The sequence below is a fragment of the Chiloscyllium plagiosum genome, unplaced genomic scaffold (genome assembly GCF_037043375.1).
Source record: "Chiloscyllium plagiosum isolate Xiang-an unplaced genomic scaffold, Cpla_swu_hap1 HiC_scaffold_17, whole genome shotgun sequence".
Taxonomy (NCBI): domain Eukaryota; kingdom Metazoa; phylum Chordata; class Chondrichthyes; order Orectolobiformes; family Hemiscylliidae; genus Chiloscyllium; species Chiloscyllium plagiosum.
Window position 1 is genome coordinate 57,563,872 of NW_028270155.1, and position 14,473 is coordinate 57,578,344.

At 38.9% G+C, this 14,473-nt stretch overlaps 1 protein-coding gene across 1 annotated transcript in view; it reads left to right on the forward strand.

The window, feature by feature from the left end:
- The window catches only part of LOC122558742 (BTB/POZ domain-containing protein KCTD19-like), a 120,977-nt gene that overhangs the window by 85,372 nt on the left and 21,132 nt on the right, over positions 1–14,473 (forward strand). Inside the window, exons 11-12 of the mRNA XM_087995589.1 lie at positions 6,140–6,284; positions 8,978–9,368. Coding sequence (XP_087851715.1) covers positions 6,140–6,284; positions 8,978–9,368 — 536 coding nt within the window. The remainder of the gene's footprint in view (positions 1–6,139; positions 6,285–8,977; positions 9,369–14,473) is intronic.

Genomic DNA, 14,473 nt, shown 5'->3' on the forward strand with positions numbered 1-14,473 from the left:
ACACGAATAGGACAGGGTGTATGGAAAGGGCTAGCAAGCACACTGGACAAACAAATGATGAGAAGAGGAACGGTTAATACAGGGCTTAAGGTGTTAAATCTGAATCCATGCCGTATAAGGAATAAGGCAATTGAGCTTGTGGCGAAGATCAAAATTTGCAGGTACGATGTGGTGGCATCACAGAGATGTGGCTGCAAGGGGACCAGGATTGGGAGCTGAATATTGGGAGCTGAATATTGAAAGTATAGGCAGGTGGTGTTGTCTTATTAGTAAGAAATTAAAGTAAATCAATAGTAAGAAACAAATTAGAGTCAGATGGTGTAGAATCTATGTGGGTAGAATTGAGGAATCGCAAAAGTAAAAAACCATAACTGGAGCTATGTACAGGCCTCCAAACAGTCAGAAGCACTAGGAGATAGAAAAGGTGTGTAGGAAAGGCAAAGATACAGTGATCATATGGGATTTCAATATGCAGGTGGACACGAAAATCAGGTTGGTAGTGGATTGCAAGAAAATTATTTTGTGGAATATTTACGAGATGACTTTTTGGAGTGGCTTGTGGTGGAGCCCATGAGGGAACAGGTAATATTGGATTTTACTTTGGGCAGTGAGACAGACTTGATAAGGGAGCTTAAGATGAAGGAACCCTTAGGAGACAGTGATCATTATATGATTGCATTTACTCTGAAATTTGAGAGGGAGAAGATAGGATCAAAGGTAACAATATTACAGCTGAATAAAGGCAACTACAGAGGCATGAGGGTGGAGCTGGGTAGAATTAACTGGAAGAAGAGTCTAGCAGGAAAGACTGTGGAAGAACAATATCAGGAGTTTCTGGGACTATTTCAGGAGACACAGCAGAGATTCATTCCAAGGAAAAAGAAGCATGGTACAGGTAGGATGAGGCAACAATGGCTGATGAGGGAAATCAGGGATAGCATAAAAGCAAAAGAGAAAGCATATAATGTGGCGAAGGGCAGTGGGAAACCAGAGGATTGGGAAGCTTACAAAGACTAACAGAAGGCAACAAGAAAAGAAGTAAGGAGGGAGATGATTAAATATGAGGGTAAGCTAGCCAGTAATATAAAGGTAGACTGTAAGAGTTTTTTTACATGTGTAAAGAGCAAAAGAGAGGCAAAAATGGACATTGGACTGCTGGAAAATGACGCTGGAGAGATAGTAATGGGGAACAAGGAAATGGCTGAGGAACTGAATAATTACTTCACATCAGTCTTTACAATGGAACACACAAGTAATATCCCAAAAATTCAAGAGTGTATGGAGGCAGAGCTGAGTATAGTGGTCATTACCAAGAAGAAGGTGCTAGAAAAACTGAATGGCCTGAAGGTGCATACATTACCTGGACCAGATGGACTACATCCCAGAGTTCTAAGGGAGGTAGCTGAAGAGAGAGTGGAGGTGTTAATGGTGATCTTTCAAAAATCGCTAGAAACAGGGAGTGTCACAGAGGACTGGAAATCGCTGTGACACTCCCCGTTTAAAAAGGGAGTAAGGCAAAAGACAGAAAACTACAGACTAAATAGCCTAACCTCAGTCATGGGTAAGATCCTGGAATCCATGTGAAGGATGAGATTTCTGAATACTTGGAAATGTATGGTAAAATATGGCAAATTCAGCATGGTTTCATCAAGGAAGGTCATGTCTGACAAATCTGCTCAAATTCTTTGAGGAAGTAACAAGCAGGTTAAACCAAGGACAGCCAAAGAATTTTATCTACCTGGACTTCATGAAGCACTTGACAAGGTGCAATAAAGGCCCATGGTGTCAGAGGCAAGGTGTCTGGCGGAAAGTGGGAATAAAACGATCCTTCTCAGGATGGTAGCCAGTGACAAGTATTGGGACCACAACTTTTCACTTTATACAGTAATGATCTAAATGAAAGAACTGAGGGCATTCTGGATATGCAGATAATACAAAGATGGGTAGAAGGACAGGTAGCATTGAGGAGGCGAGGAGGCTGCAGAAGGATTTGAATAGGTTAGGAGAGTGGGCAGAGAAGTGGCAGAAGGAATACATTGTGGGAAAGTGTGAGGCCATGCACTTTAGTAGGAATAATAAAGGCATGGACTATTTTCTAAATGGGGAGAAAATTCAGAAGTTTGAAGTGCAAAGAGACTGGGAATTCTAGTCCAGGATTGTCTCAAGGTAAACTTACAGGTTGAGTCAGTAGTTAGGAAGGCAGATGCAATGATGGCATTTATTTTGAGATGATTGAATATTCATAGAATCCCTACAGTGTGGAAACAGGCCATTTGTCCCAGCAAGTCCACACCAATCCTCTGAAGTGTAACCCAGACCCACCCTATATTTACCCCTGACTAATGCACCTAACGTACACTATGGGCAATTTAACATGACCAATTTACCCAACCTGTACATCTTTGGATTGTGGGAGGAAACCAGAGCACTGGAGGAAATGCATGCAGACACTGGGAGAATGTGCAAACTCACTCAGACAGTTGCCTGAGGATGGAATCGAAACCGGGTCCCTGGCACTGTGAGGCAGCAATGCTAACCACTGAGCCATTGTTTCGCCCCTACAGGCGCAAATGCAATGATGGCATTTGAGACATCTTGAATATAAAAGCAGGGATGTACTTCTAAGGCTGTATAAAGCTCTGCTCAAGCCACATTTGGAGTATTGTGCGCAGTTTTGAGCCCCATATCTTAAGAAGGATGTAATGGCCCTGGAGCGTGTTCAGAGTAGGTTCAAGAAATTGGTCCCAGGAGTGAAAAGAATGAAAACATATGAGGAACTCCGGGTTTATACTCCATAGAGTTTAGTAGGATGAGGAGGTGTCTATTTGAAACATACAGAATACTGAATGGCCTGGACAGAGTAGATGTTGGAAAGATGTTTCCTTTGGAAGGAGAGACTAGGACCCAAGGGCATAGCCTTATAGTAAAGGAAAGACCTTTTAGAATGGAGATAAGGAGAAATTTCTTCAGCCAATAAGTGTGAATCTATAGAATTAATTGTCACAGAAGGCCAGGTCATTGAGTATATTCAAGAATGAGATACATAAGTTCTTGAGTATCAAGACGATCAAGGGTTACGGGTAGAAAATGGGAGAATGGGGTTGAGCAACTTATCAGCCATGATTGAATGGTGGGGCAGACCCAATGGCTGAATGGCCTATTTTCTGCTCCTATGTCTTATGGTATTAAATAGTATTAAACAAACTAATGGGGCTAAAGGCAAATAAGTCGTCTGGCCCTGATGGCCTGCATCCAAGGATCCTGAAAGTGTAGCTATAGAGAGTTGATGCATTGCTTGTTATTTTCTAAAAATCCTTGGATGCTGGAGGTGTACCAGAGGATTGGAAATTTGCCATTGTGATACTCCTCTTCAAAAAGGGAGGCAAAAGTGGGTAACTATAGGCCAATCAGCTTAACACGCATTGTTGGAACCGTCTAGGATCAATTATTAAATAGATAATAGTAGAACAAATGAAAAATCAGAACATAATCAAGCAGAGTCAATATGTTTTCATGAAAGTGAAATTATATCTGACTAATTTGTTAACATTTTTTAAGTAAGTCTCAACCAGAGTGGATGGAGGAGAACAAGATGATGTATTGTATTTTGGCTTCCAGAAGGCATTCAACAAGGTACCTCGCAAAAGGTTAAGTCAAGAGATAAGAGTCTCTGGTTTTGGGAGTAGTATATTGACATTGATAGAAAATTGGCTTATGGCCACAAAACAGTGAGTGGGGATAAGGTTTTTTTTCAGGTTGATGACCTGTGACCAATGGGGTTTCACAGAGTGCAATGTAGGGACTGCAACTGTTTACAGTATACATTAGTGAGTTTGAGGAAGGACTATCTGACTGCAGGAAAGTTTGCTGATGACACAAAAATAGCTGGAAAGGCAGGTGGGAATAGGGATACAACAGTTTACAGAGAGATGCTTATAGAGACGGTTAAGTAAATGTGCAAAAAGTTGGCAAATGAAGCATGGTGTTCATTTTGAAAGGAAGAACAGTATTAATTAAATGAAGAAAAACTGTAAAAATCTACAACACAAGGGGACTTCGGGTACTTGTGCTTGAAATACAAAAGTAGCACACAAGTGCACCAAGTAATCAGGAAGGCTAATGGGATATTGACCCTTATTTCAAAGGATTGAAGTATAAGAGTAGGGAAGTCTTAACCAACTGTACAAGGTGCTGGTGAGACCACATCTAGATTATTGTGAACAGTTTTTGTTCCCTTATTTAAGGAAAGATATTATTTCATTGAACACAGTTTAGAGAATTTTCGTTGAATTCCTGCATGGAGAGATTGTCTTAAGATCAAAGGTTAAACAGTGGGGATTCCATTCATTGGAATTTAGAAGGAGAGGTGATCTCATTGAAACATATAGGACTCTTAAGGGGCTTGACAGGCTAAATGTTCAGAGAATGTTTCCCCTCATGGGAGAGTCCAGGACTCTAAAAGGGGTGCCTATTCAAGTCTGAGATGAAGAGGAATTTCTCCTCTGAGGGTTGAGCATCTTTGGAACTCCTTGCTACAGAGAGCTGTAGGAGCAGAGTGTACATTTAAAGCTAAAATAGATTTTTATCAGTAGAGGAATTGAGGGCTATGGGCAAAAGACAGGAAAGTGGATGTAAGGAATATCAGATTAGCCATGTCTTACTAAATATTATAGAAAATGCCAAATGGTCTACTCTTGTTCCCATTTCTTATGGCCAGCTAAATCTTACTAAAGTTCTTTGCTGCTCAGTTGATTAAGTTCTGTTTAATGTTAAGGGCAGTCATCTTCAATTCAACTCAATTTGTTCATGGTCAGTTAAGGTTGTAGTTATTTTAATCAATTTATTTGGACATGTTAAGCACATACCTGGGGCAGGTGGGACTTGAAATCAGATTTCTTGGCCTAGAAGTAGGGACACTACCTCTGCACCACAAGACCTGAGACTAGAGAGTGTTCTTGGCAGAATTGAACTGAGCATTGATAAGCAGGTTATTGCTGAGTAATTGGTGCTTGGAAAGTACTACCAATAATACCTTTCATCATTCTGCTGCTGATTGAGAGTAGACTCATCTAGTGGTAATTGACTGGATAGAGCTGGGCAACTTTCTACATTGCCTAATAGATAGGTGTACTGGAACAACTTAGCTTAGAGGTGCATGGAGTTCCAAAGCACAAGTATTCAGCATTGCAACCAGGATGTTATTGAGGCCTATCGTCTTTACTGCATCCAGTGCACTCAGTTGTTTCTTGAAATCAAATGGAGTGAATTGAACTGTCTAGAAGAGTCCTCTAGAAGAGGACACCTCTAGAAGAGTCAAAGATTAATCATTCAGTTGTAATGTAGAAAATAGATTATAGCACATGTTGCTGAAACCATTTAAATTAGTTCCTATTGATACAGTAATATTTTTTTGTGAGAAAAGAAAATAATCCTTAAGTAATTTATAGACTATCTTAACTGGGTACACCAGTGTAGTGCTTTAGGAGATTTGTTTGGCAACTTAGGGGATGTAAGAAAATCCCACCATGGTGAGACATGAATTCAACCAATCTGACAAGCTGACAATCACAAAACTTGAATGAGTGCGGATGCCTTTCTGTGAAGGGATAACATAGCCTCTACTTGGTTTGGCAAAACTCTGGTCTATTCAATATTGTGGAAATGGAATAGGAAAGCAGTCAATCGTAAATGCAATTGCTTAGACCACACAAGGATGGACAAAAATATATCCTATGAAGCAATCGAAAAGAATTGTATAGCGTATTGTTTCATAGAGTGTAACTTGTGGGTTTATCCTGCTTCAATCATCAAAATGACATTTTTGAGTTTTTAATAGCAATTATTTGCTACGTAAGTAAAGCAATACTTTATACCCTTTTGTTACAGTGAAAATATACAAAATTACCAGGAATGATTTGTTAGATATCCTAAGAGTAGCTACTAGACAAATAATGTCCTATAAAATGTTTGCATAGTAGGTTTCTGCAAAGCTGCAACAGGCCTCCTAATTTTTCAGTATGTCCATGCTGAAGAATGGTAAGGTGATCATTTGGAATAATAGAAGTCTCACTTATGGTATTTTGTTTCCCAAGGATTACTCTATACTGTTAAGATAACATTTTTTTTTATTTTTACTTAGATTGTGGTTAACAGAAAATGAGACAGAGCCATTCAGTGCAGAAAAAGTAGATATTACTGCAGAAACCATTACTTCAGTTTCTTCTGCGGAAATTCATGCTAGCTTTGAAAAAAAGGAAAGTTTGTTAAATCATGTTGCGCAAAAGGTATTATTTATTCCGTTGTTTAAATTCCTATTTTTCAGCAGGAGTAAAATTTCCTATTTACTTTCCTGAGCTATTGTCTAAAACATTATTCAGATGCTGATCTCCTGAGGTTTTTTTCATTTTTAAAAGTTTTCTTTTTTTTTGGAAATCTAATGAACATTTACCTTTTTCAGTATTTTTCCCTAATATATTAGAAATGAAAACTCTACCTCTTTTCTCCCATAGGGTGCTCTTTAAATCTCTTTGATGAAGCTTTTAACTAGTTTTATGTAGCTAGGTGTTAGATATTGCTTGTAATGTTTCTTTGAAGCCCTAAATGATGATCCACTATATTAGAGATATAATATAAATTCAAGTTGTCGATGTTGAAAAATCGTTTCTTTGAAAATAAATTCATCCTATTGAAGCACAATGTCACTTTAATCAGTTTAAAAGCATACTAATATTCAAGTTGAGGCTTAAGTTATCCATTAAAATGAAATCTCAACATTTGCATGACTGTTAGGGCTTTACAATGAACAATGTATTTTATTAAAATATCTTATTGCTTTGGGATGAAGCTTCAAACTGCGAAATAATAGATTTGAGGGAGGGTGTTCTTGAAAACAGTGCCATCTGCTGGCATTGGCATGAATAACATCCCAGTCAGACACTTAGAATCATAGAATTCCTCTAGTGTAGAAAGTGGGCATTCGGTCCATCAAATCATCACAGACCCTCCGAACAACATTCCACGCAGACCCAGCCCCCTACCCTATTGCTGTAATTCTGCATTTACCATGGCAAATCCACCCAGCCTGCACAATCCTGGACACAACGGGGTAATTTAGCATAGCCAATCCACCTAACTTGAACATCTTTGGACTGTGGAAGGAAACTGGAGCACTTGGCAGAAATTCTTGCAGTCACAGAGAGAATGTGCAAACTCCATAAAGACAGTCAGCCCAAGGCTGGAATTGTACCCGGTTCCCTGGCACTGAGGCAGCTTTGCTAACCACCATGCCACCCTATTTGCCTTTACTAACTATCCACATAAATGGAGTTTAAATGTATTATTATTTTTGAAAATATTTCTTTAACAAAAAGCCATATGTGCTAATCTTATAATTTTAAAATAATATTTGCAGAAATTTAGTTTAAAATTCTATATTCTATTAAATTACTTGTCAGCAGTGATTAGATTATTCCTCAACATATGTTTCATTTGTTTTAAAAACAGAAGACTCTCATAACCAAATTGCTTGGATGTGATGAACATCATTATGTTCTTGGTACTGGACATAGTTATTTCATAGAAAACTCATGACTGAGTTGCATTACTGTTCAATCACTTTTGCACTGACTTATATTTAATAGGATTCATTTTAGTCATGCACATTATGAACTGATGGTATTTATGATATATATTTGTAAGCATCAAAACAACAGTTTCTTATAATTTCTATGTACAACTCTGTTTCCTTGTCTTTGATCGTGTATTTTGGGCTATTGTACACTCAATTATAGAGTGGCCTTCTCTCAGCATGCCTGAGAAGTAGTGACATTTTTACATGAAAATTATTAATAAAGTTCTATTGTAATTGTAAATTGCTTTCAGACATAAGTTACTTTGACTTATTATGTTACAAAGTGATAAAGGCAGCCACTTTTACTTTTCAATTTAAACCTACCAAAACAGTCTTAACTCAGCACCTAAAATACAGGGGGAGGTGGGCGCAATCACTCCTGAAGTCTCAGAAGGTGGTCTGTGGGGCGAAGGCTTGGGATAGCATGTCCGTGGGATCAGGGCTGAGCAGGGGAGGCAGAATGTGCATCTGCCAGTCAGGACCTGGAGTGAGTGGTTTGGCATGGTGGGGTCTGCATCTACAAGGAATGGCCTGGGGTGGCAGGTCTGCAGGGTGAGGCAAGGTGGAAGTGGATTTGCAGAATGAGGTCAGGGGGTCAAGCAGGCTTTTGGAGTGAGGTGTGAGGGTGGGCATCTACTGGGAAAGGACTGGAGGTAGTGGGTTTCCTGGACAAGGCCTGTGATGTGTGAGACTGCAGTGAGGAAAGAGCTATTGGGAGGGGCCATGTAAACAGCAAACAGTTGACTTATAAAGCGAGAAATGGGAGGCTAGAAAGGGAGGGGGGGAATATTATGCCTGTAAAGTGGTGGAAGAACCCAGTGGCTATAAAAGGAACGGAGTGGAGAATCAAGTGCAGAGATTTATCAGAATGCTGAATTATTTATAGGTTTCTTTTAATTTATAAATCCAAAATGTGTTTTCTTTAAAAGACTGTAAATATAGTGACTGTGTGATAAAATCCTGTATGAAGCCCATTATATTGTTGAGAAAATTTAAGCTTTCCTTGTGAGTTGTGCCTTTACATTTAATGGAGAGTTGATATTTATTGAGGAAATTCATGAATTCCTTTCATTCTGTTTCGGAGTCCAAATACTGCATGTGTCATCACAGATGCAAAAGATAATATTACTTCATGCCTGCATCTAATCTAATGAAGGAATTAATGATAATCAAAATGTAGTCCCTGAAACTCAAAAGGTGGCCTTCGAAAAATCTCAAGAAGAGTCCTCAGAAAAAAGATTCTTTGAACCTGATTTCATTAAAGCTACATCACAACACAATTTATATTAATTTAAATGCATTATTTATGTTAAAAAGCCAAAAATAATTAACTGTTTGGTCTCCTAGGAACACACAAACAATGCTGTTACTGAAATAGATCAATGCAGATTGACCAGTTGGAACTGGAGCAATAAGCCTGTTCCTCAGACACGAAACATGACCATGGATTCAGCTCCTAAAAACTGCAGCACAACTATTTCACCTCATAAAGGAAGGAAAAGTAAATTAAACACATTTTGTGTTGGAGAGAAGCAGGTCACTGAGGATTTGTATACTTCAAGCAATGATGTAGGTTTTGATGATTCAGAAAGTCCACCCAGAAAAAAAACAGTCAAGCCACATCATGATGGACAGTCTGAAATAATGACATCAGTGGAGCAGTTAATATCTCTGGTTAAGGGATGGAAGAATAACAATATGGAGAAAGTTGGATTTTTGCCTACTGCTGGTTCTAAAGGTAAATTATTTCATAGTGTAATGACTTTCTCATCTTCTCTTGTAAAGAAATGACATTTTAGGAAACAATTGATCTCCCAGGTCAGATAAGAAATTAGTTTATTGCTAATACAAAGGAAGTTTCCATTGCATGCTCTCTATTAGAGAAATTTGACTGGTTTAACCTGAGGGCTATCACACCTCTTGTGAGAAGGCAGGGCTTTCAGAATGACCTCAGCTGATGTGGGATTTGAACCTGTACTCATTGGCATCAATCTGCTTTGGAAACCAGCAATCCAGCCAACTGACCCATTCAACATGTAAAGTTTTTAGTGTGAACTTAATTGTATGGTAATAACAATTCAATTTGGTATGTGAATCGGAATAGTCGGAAGATATCAACACCATGCTTCCCTGTCCTAACTTTTATAGCAGTTTATTATTAATTCAGTATGGATCATTGAACTACTTCATAGTCATGACTGTGAACAAAAATGTATAATAGGTTCTGATTACCAATACAGATATTCTTTGGTTGAACTTTATTTATATTAGATTCAATATTATAGAGATATTGCAAAAGTGATTAATACTGTTCTGCAGTGAATCATCTCATGAATTGAGAATGTGGCTTACAGTTTTTTATTCCATTCTTTGCTTTTTGAGAGATGTTTTGAAATTGCACATGATCATTAACAACAAGATTCATGTCAAGCTGAGATGTGAGTGGTTTGTCCATTATTGTCAGCATAATTTCATTAATAACAGAAGGTGAAGATTTGTGCACATTTTTATGGGCTGGTATATTGGTAATGTCCCATGGCTAATAATCCAGAGGCCTGGGCTATTACTTTTTGGCGTCACAGGTGTTACTCTTGTCACTTAGCAGCGGGCGGAATTTCAATTCAATTGGTAAAATCTGGAACTGAAAGCTAGTCTCATTAAACTAACACAAGACAAACAACTGTGGATGCCCGACGTCTAAAACAAACCAGTTCTGATGAAGAGTCACAAGAATCAAAACGTTAACTCTACTTTCTCCCCACATATGCTGTCAGATCTGCTGAGTTTCACCAGCAATTTCTGTTCTTGTTTCCCCTGAAACTATTATCTACTATTATACAAAAACATCTGGTTTACTAGTGTTGTTTAGTAAAGGAAATCTGCCATCCTTGCTGATCCATACCAAAAACAATATGGTTGTCCCCTTAACTGCCCTCTGAAATGGTCTAGCAAACCACTCAGTTCAAGGGCAATTCGGGATGGACAGCAAATGCTGGCCTTGCTAGCACCAGCTAAATCCCATGAAAGAATAAAACAAAGTTTAAAAAGAGTTTCTGTGCCATTATTTACATTCCAAATTGATAATTTAGATTGTGTTATGATCCCAGTTGACAGTGATACTGGACAAGCCTGGTTCCAAAGCATAACCAGTTCTAATGCACTATGAGCTGAATCTTAGAAATTGGCTGTTGTTTTTGTTGACGGAAGGTTGTTCTCATGAAGCCTGGTGTGTTTTCTTAAGCTGTTATGTCAGCTTATCTCATTGACTCAATAGCACGCCCCAATTGCACCCCGCTTGTGCAATACTAGTTCAATTCTCCCACTTGCCGTAAGTGAAAGTTCACTGCTCGGACATCCCAGGATCCCTGGTGCCAGCAGGATTTTTGAAAAACTATTGTGCACAGGGTAAAGTGCTGGTAGTCTTGAGCTACTTTGCCCTGTTTGAGAAATTTACTGCAGGCAATGCAGACAGGGGAGATTGTCACCTATCTGTGTCTAGCAGTGGAGGCCACAAAACAGACACTGCCAGCCTGGTCTGTTTTCTGGCAGAAATTTACTGCCCTAGATCAGGGCAGTCTCAATGGTCCAGGAAAACATGCAGTCATGAGGAGAATAATGTGATCTTGGATATACTGACCTCTTTTTCATTTTCTGCACTTCTTGGAAATATGGGGCATCCTCAAATTAAGGATATTCCGCCCCATCAATTGCTGGAGAAGGACTTATGCTGAGAAGGACTAGGTGCCTGTCAAGACTACCTCTGTCAGGCCTGGAAGAGGCAGAGCTTTGTGCAGCTATTCATGGCAGACCACTGTGCTATTAGGGGGATGGGATGTGAGCTATCCATTGAACATCTCCAAGTTTTGAATGAGAGTGCTCTGCCTTGATAACCAATACAGAAAATTACCTTTTCCCCCTGATATGTGTAAGATCATCTGTTCTACGAAGTATGGAAAGTGCATACAAACCAGGCCCTAATGCAGTCCTGCACAATATGTTTTAATGTCAGTGATATCATTGTCAAAGTCTAGCACCTTGGTTATAAGTTATTGATGACGCAGTTCAAGGATCTGTGATTCTGGTTCTGTCTGCAGTTAAGTTCTATGCTTTGGCTGTATGAGCAACATCATGGTGAGAAGCTCCTGTCATCTGATACTATCTGCAGTCATGGAGTTGATTGCTTGTCAAAAATGAGCTATGCCTGACCATTACAATGTCTTTTACTTTTGGGATAAGGAGGTAGTTTATCCATCTCATGAATACGGCTTAACCAGGTCCAACAGTGACAAAGAGACCACCACAGATGTTTTAACAATAAATTGCGTATATATTTACAAAAGTGCAAGAATTTTCATAATTTTTTGTCACCTGTGCCATCCATGTACTCATTTGTTTTCCCACTCAGTAAATGCACTTCTGATATCCACAGCTGGGTGGAGGGAGCCTGCTCTCTAGTTGGCTTGGAAGATTTGGATGGCCATCACTGGCAATTGTTTGCACTTACAGGTCCCAGTCTCCTGGAAGAATTTTTCTCAGATGCAGCTCACCTGCCTCTGCTAGGACCTCTGCATGCTTTGGCATTGCCGATAAGAATTGAGGTGGAGGGGGGATGCATCTCTGGAATGTCCTATGAAGAAACTTATGGAGATCCCGTGAGTGACTTCTCCCATTGGGTTCCTGCTGGTACCACCCTATTCCTGTATTGAGATAAAGAAAGGAATTGAGAATGATGGAAGTGGACAGGAGAGCTATTAGTGGTGAATCAGGAGCAAGAAAGATGGTGAGGCATGCCCAGTGAGTGAATGGGAAGAGCAATGAGGAGTGAGAAGCTGGGACGATGAGATGGGTGAAAGCAATTGAGTGGACACAGTGCATGCAATAGTGAGAGTTGTATTTAACAAGCCTTGGTGAGAGGCATGTGCAGTGGCAGAGTTAATGGAGGCCCTGTGATTGTGAGGTAATAGTGAAAAGATAGCTGCATTTAACCTTGCAGTGTAGCTACACAATTGATGAGGTGAAGATGAAAGATTGTATGATTAGGTTGTTGTGAGCCATGGAAGGACTGGGCACCCCTATCTTGCTGGAAAAAAAACACTTTGACTGAAAATGGGGATATTCAGCTTCCTGTCTCTTTGTTCTCAAAGACCTGCTTCAACGTCAGAAAGGGAACCAAACAGAGAATGTTTCCATTCAGAGAAAACATTGCTTGTTTCCCCTTTAACTGAATTTTTGCTGTGTTCTGAACTACCAATCAAGAAACACAGGTTGACCCAACCCCACTGAAAATAATTTCCTATTTATGCTTTGCCTCTTAGCTTATTGAATGAGCTGCCAGAGGAAGTGGTGGAGGCTGGTACAATTGCAACATTTAAGAGGCATTTGGATGAGTATATGCATAGGAATGGTTTGGAGGGATATAGGCCGGGTGCTGGCAGATGGGACTAGATTGGGTTGGGATGTCTGGTCGGCATGGACAGGTTGGACCAAAGGGTCTGTTTCCATGCTGTACATCTCTACGACTCTTATCATAACCTGAGAACTTGTGGGTATTTCTTGGAAACTGGTAGTGACATATGAAACTCTCTAATTAACCCTCTTTTAGAATAATCTCCAATCACTTTAGCCTTACTAGGACTTCACGTTAAAGAAAATATAAGCTTTTCCCATCTTGGCACACAATTCTTAGTGAAACTTACATGCTCATTATCAACTTCAGTATTCATGACCATGATGCTAATGTTTTCACATTTCTCGGACTCATCATTGTCAAGTTTCCGCCCAATATAAGACGGAAACATTTTGGTGGCCCAATTCCAGTTTTTTTCTCAGTTTTCAAGAAGGAGTTAGATATAACTCTTGGAGCAAAAGGGATCAAAGGATGTTGAGAGAAATTGAGAACAGGTACTGAATTGGATGATCAACCTTGATCATATTAAATGACTGAGTCTACTCAAAGGGCCGAATGTCCTACTCTTGCTCCAATTATCTGTGTTTCTATATTATAGCTATGAATAGTCATGATCGAGGCTCCAACTTTCTATATGGGTAACTTCTCTCACCTTTAGCACCTGGCATATGTTGAAAGTACTTGCAGGTTGATAAATGAATCAGTTTGACTGTATGATTAACATATTTTCCCTTGTAAATCCTTTGGTCAGACTCAAACCAAGAGCTTCTGGCTAAGAATTGGAGGTGCTATCTACTGAATCACAAAACTGTCAATCCAATGCAAAACTTTCATTTAATATTTATGACATGCCCCAGAAAGACCTTCATGATCTGTCTGTAAGCATTCTTCAATGGAACAAGTTTTTTGCAGTTTCCTGCAAATAATCTAACCTTCTATAGTATCTGCATTTGGCAACAATTTCTATTTAAACTAACCTTTTAGCATCTTCAATACAAGCCTATATTTTCTGTGGAAATACATAAAAAATGGCTGTAATAGCGTCTAGTAGAAAAAGTAATAGAAAAACTAGTATTTCAAAAGAGTAAATTTAATTGCAGGCTTGAAATTCATCTGCATACTTTATAACTTACATCTACAGAAGAAAGACCTCAAGATAAATAAAGACTCTGCTATGGTGAACTACTTAGGATTAAAAATAATTCATTGGGAAAATTATGATTTCTTCAAGTTCATTTCCATTCAGAAGATTAAATGAGTGTCATGCATAAAAATCATAAAATCCACAAACTATAAATGTACAATCGGCTAAAGCCATTCATTTTTGTATTGAAAATACTCTCTTTTGGTGTACAGAATTTATTGTTCTATGTGATTTATATTTATATAAACAAAAAGTACAGTTCTAATGATATTAAAGGTAGTGTTATGATAGT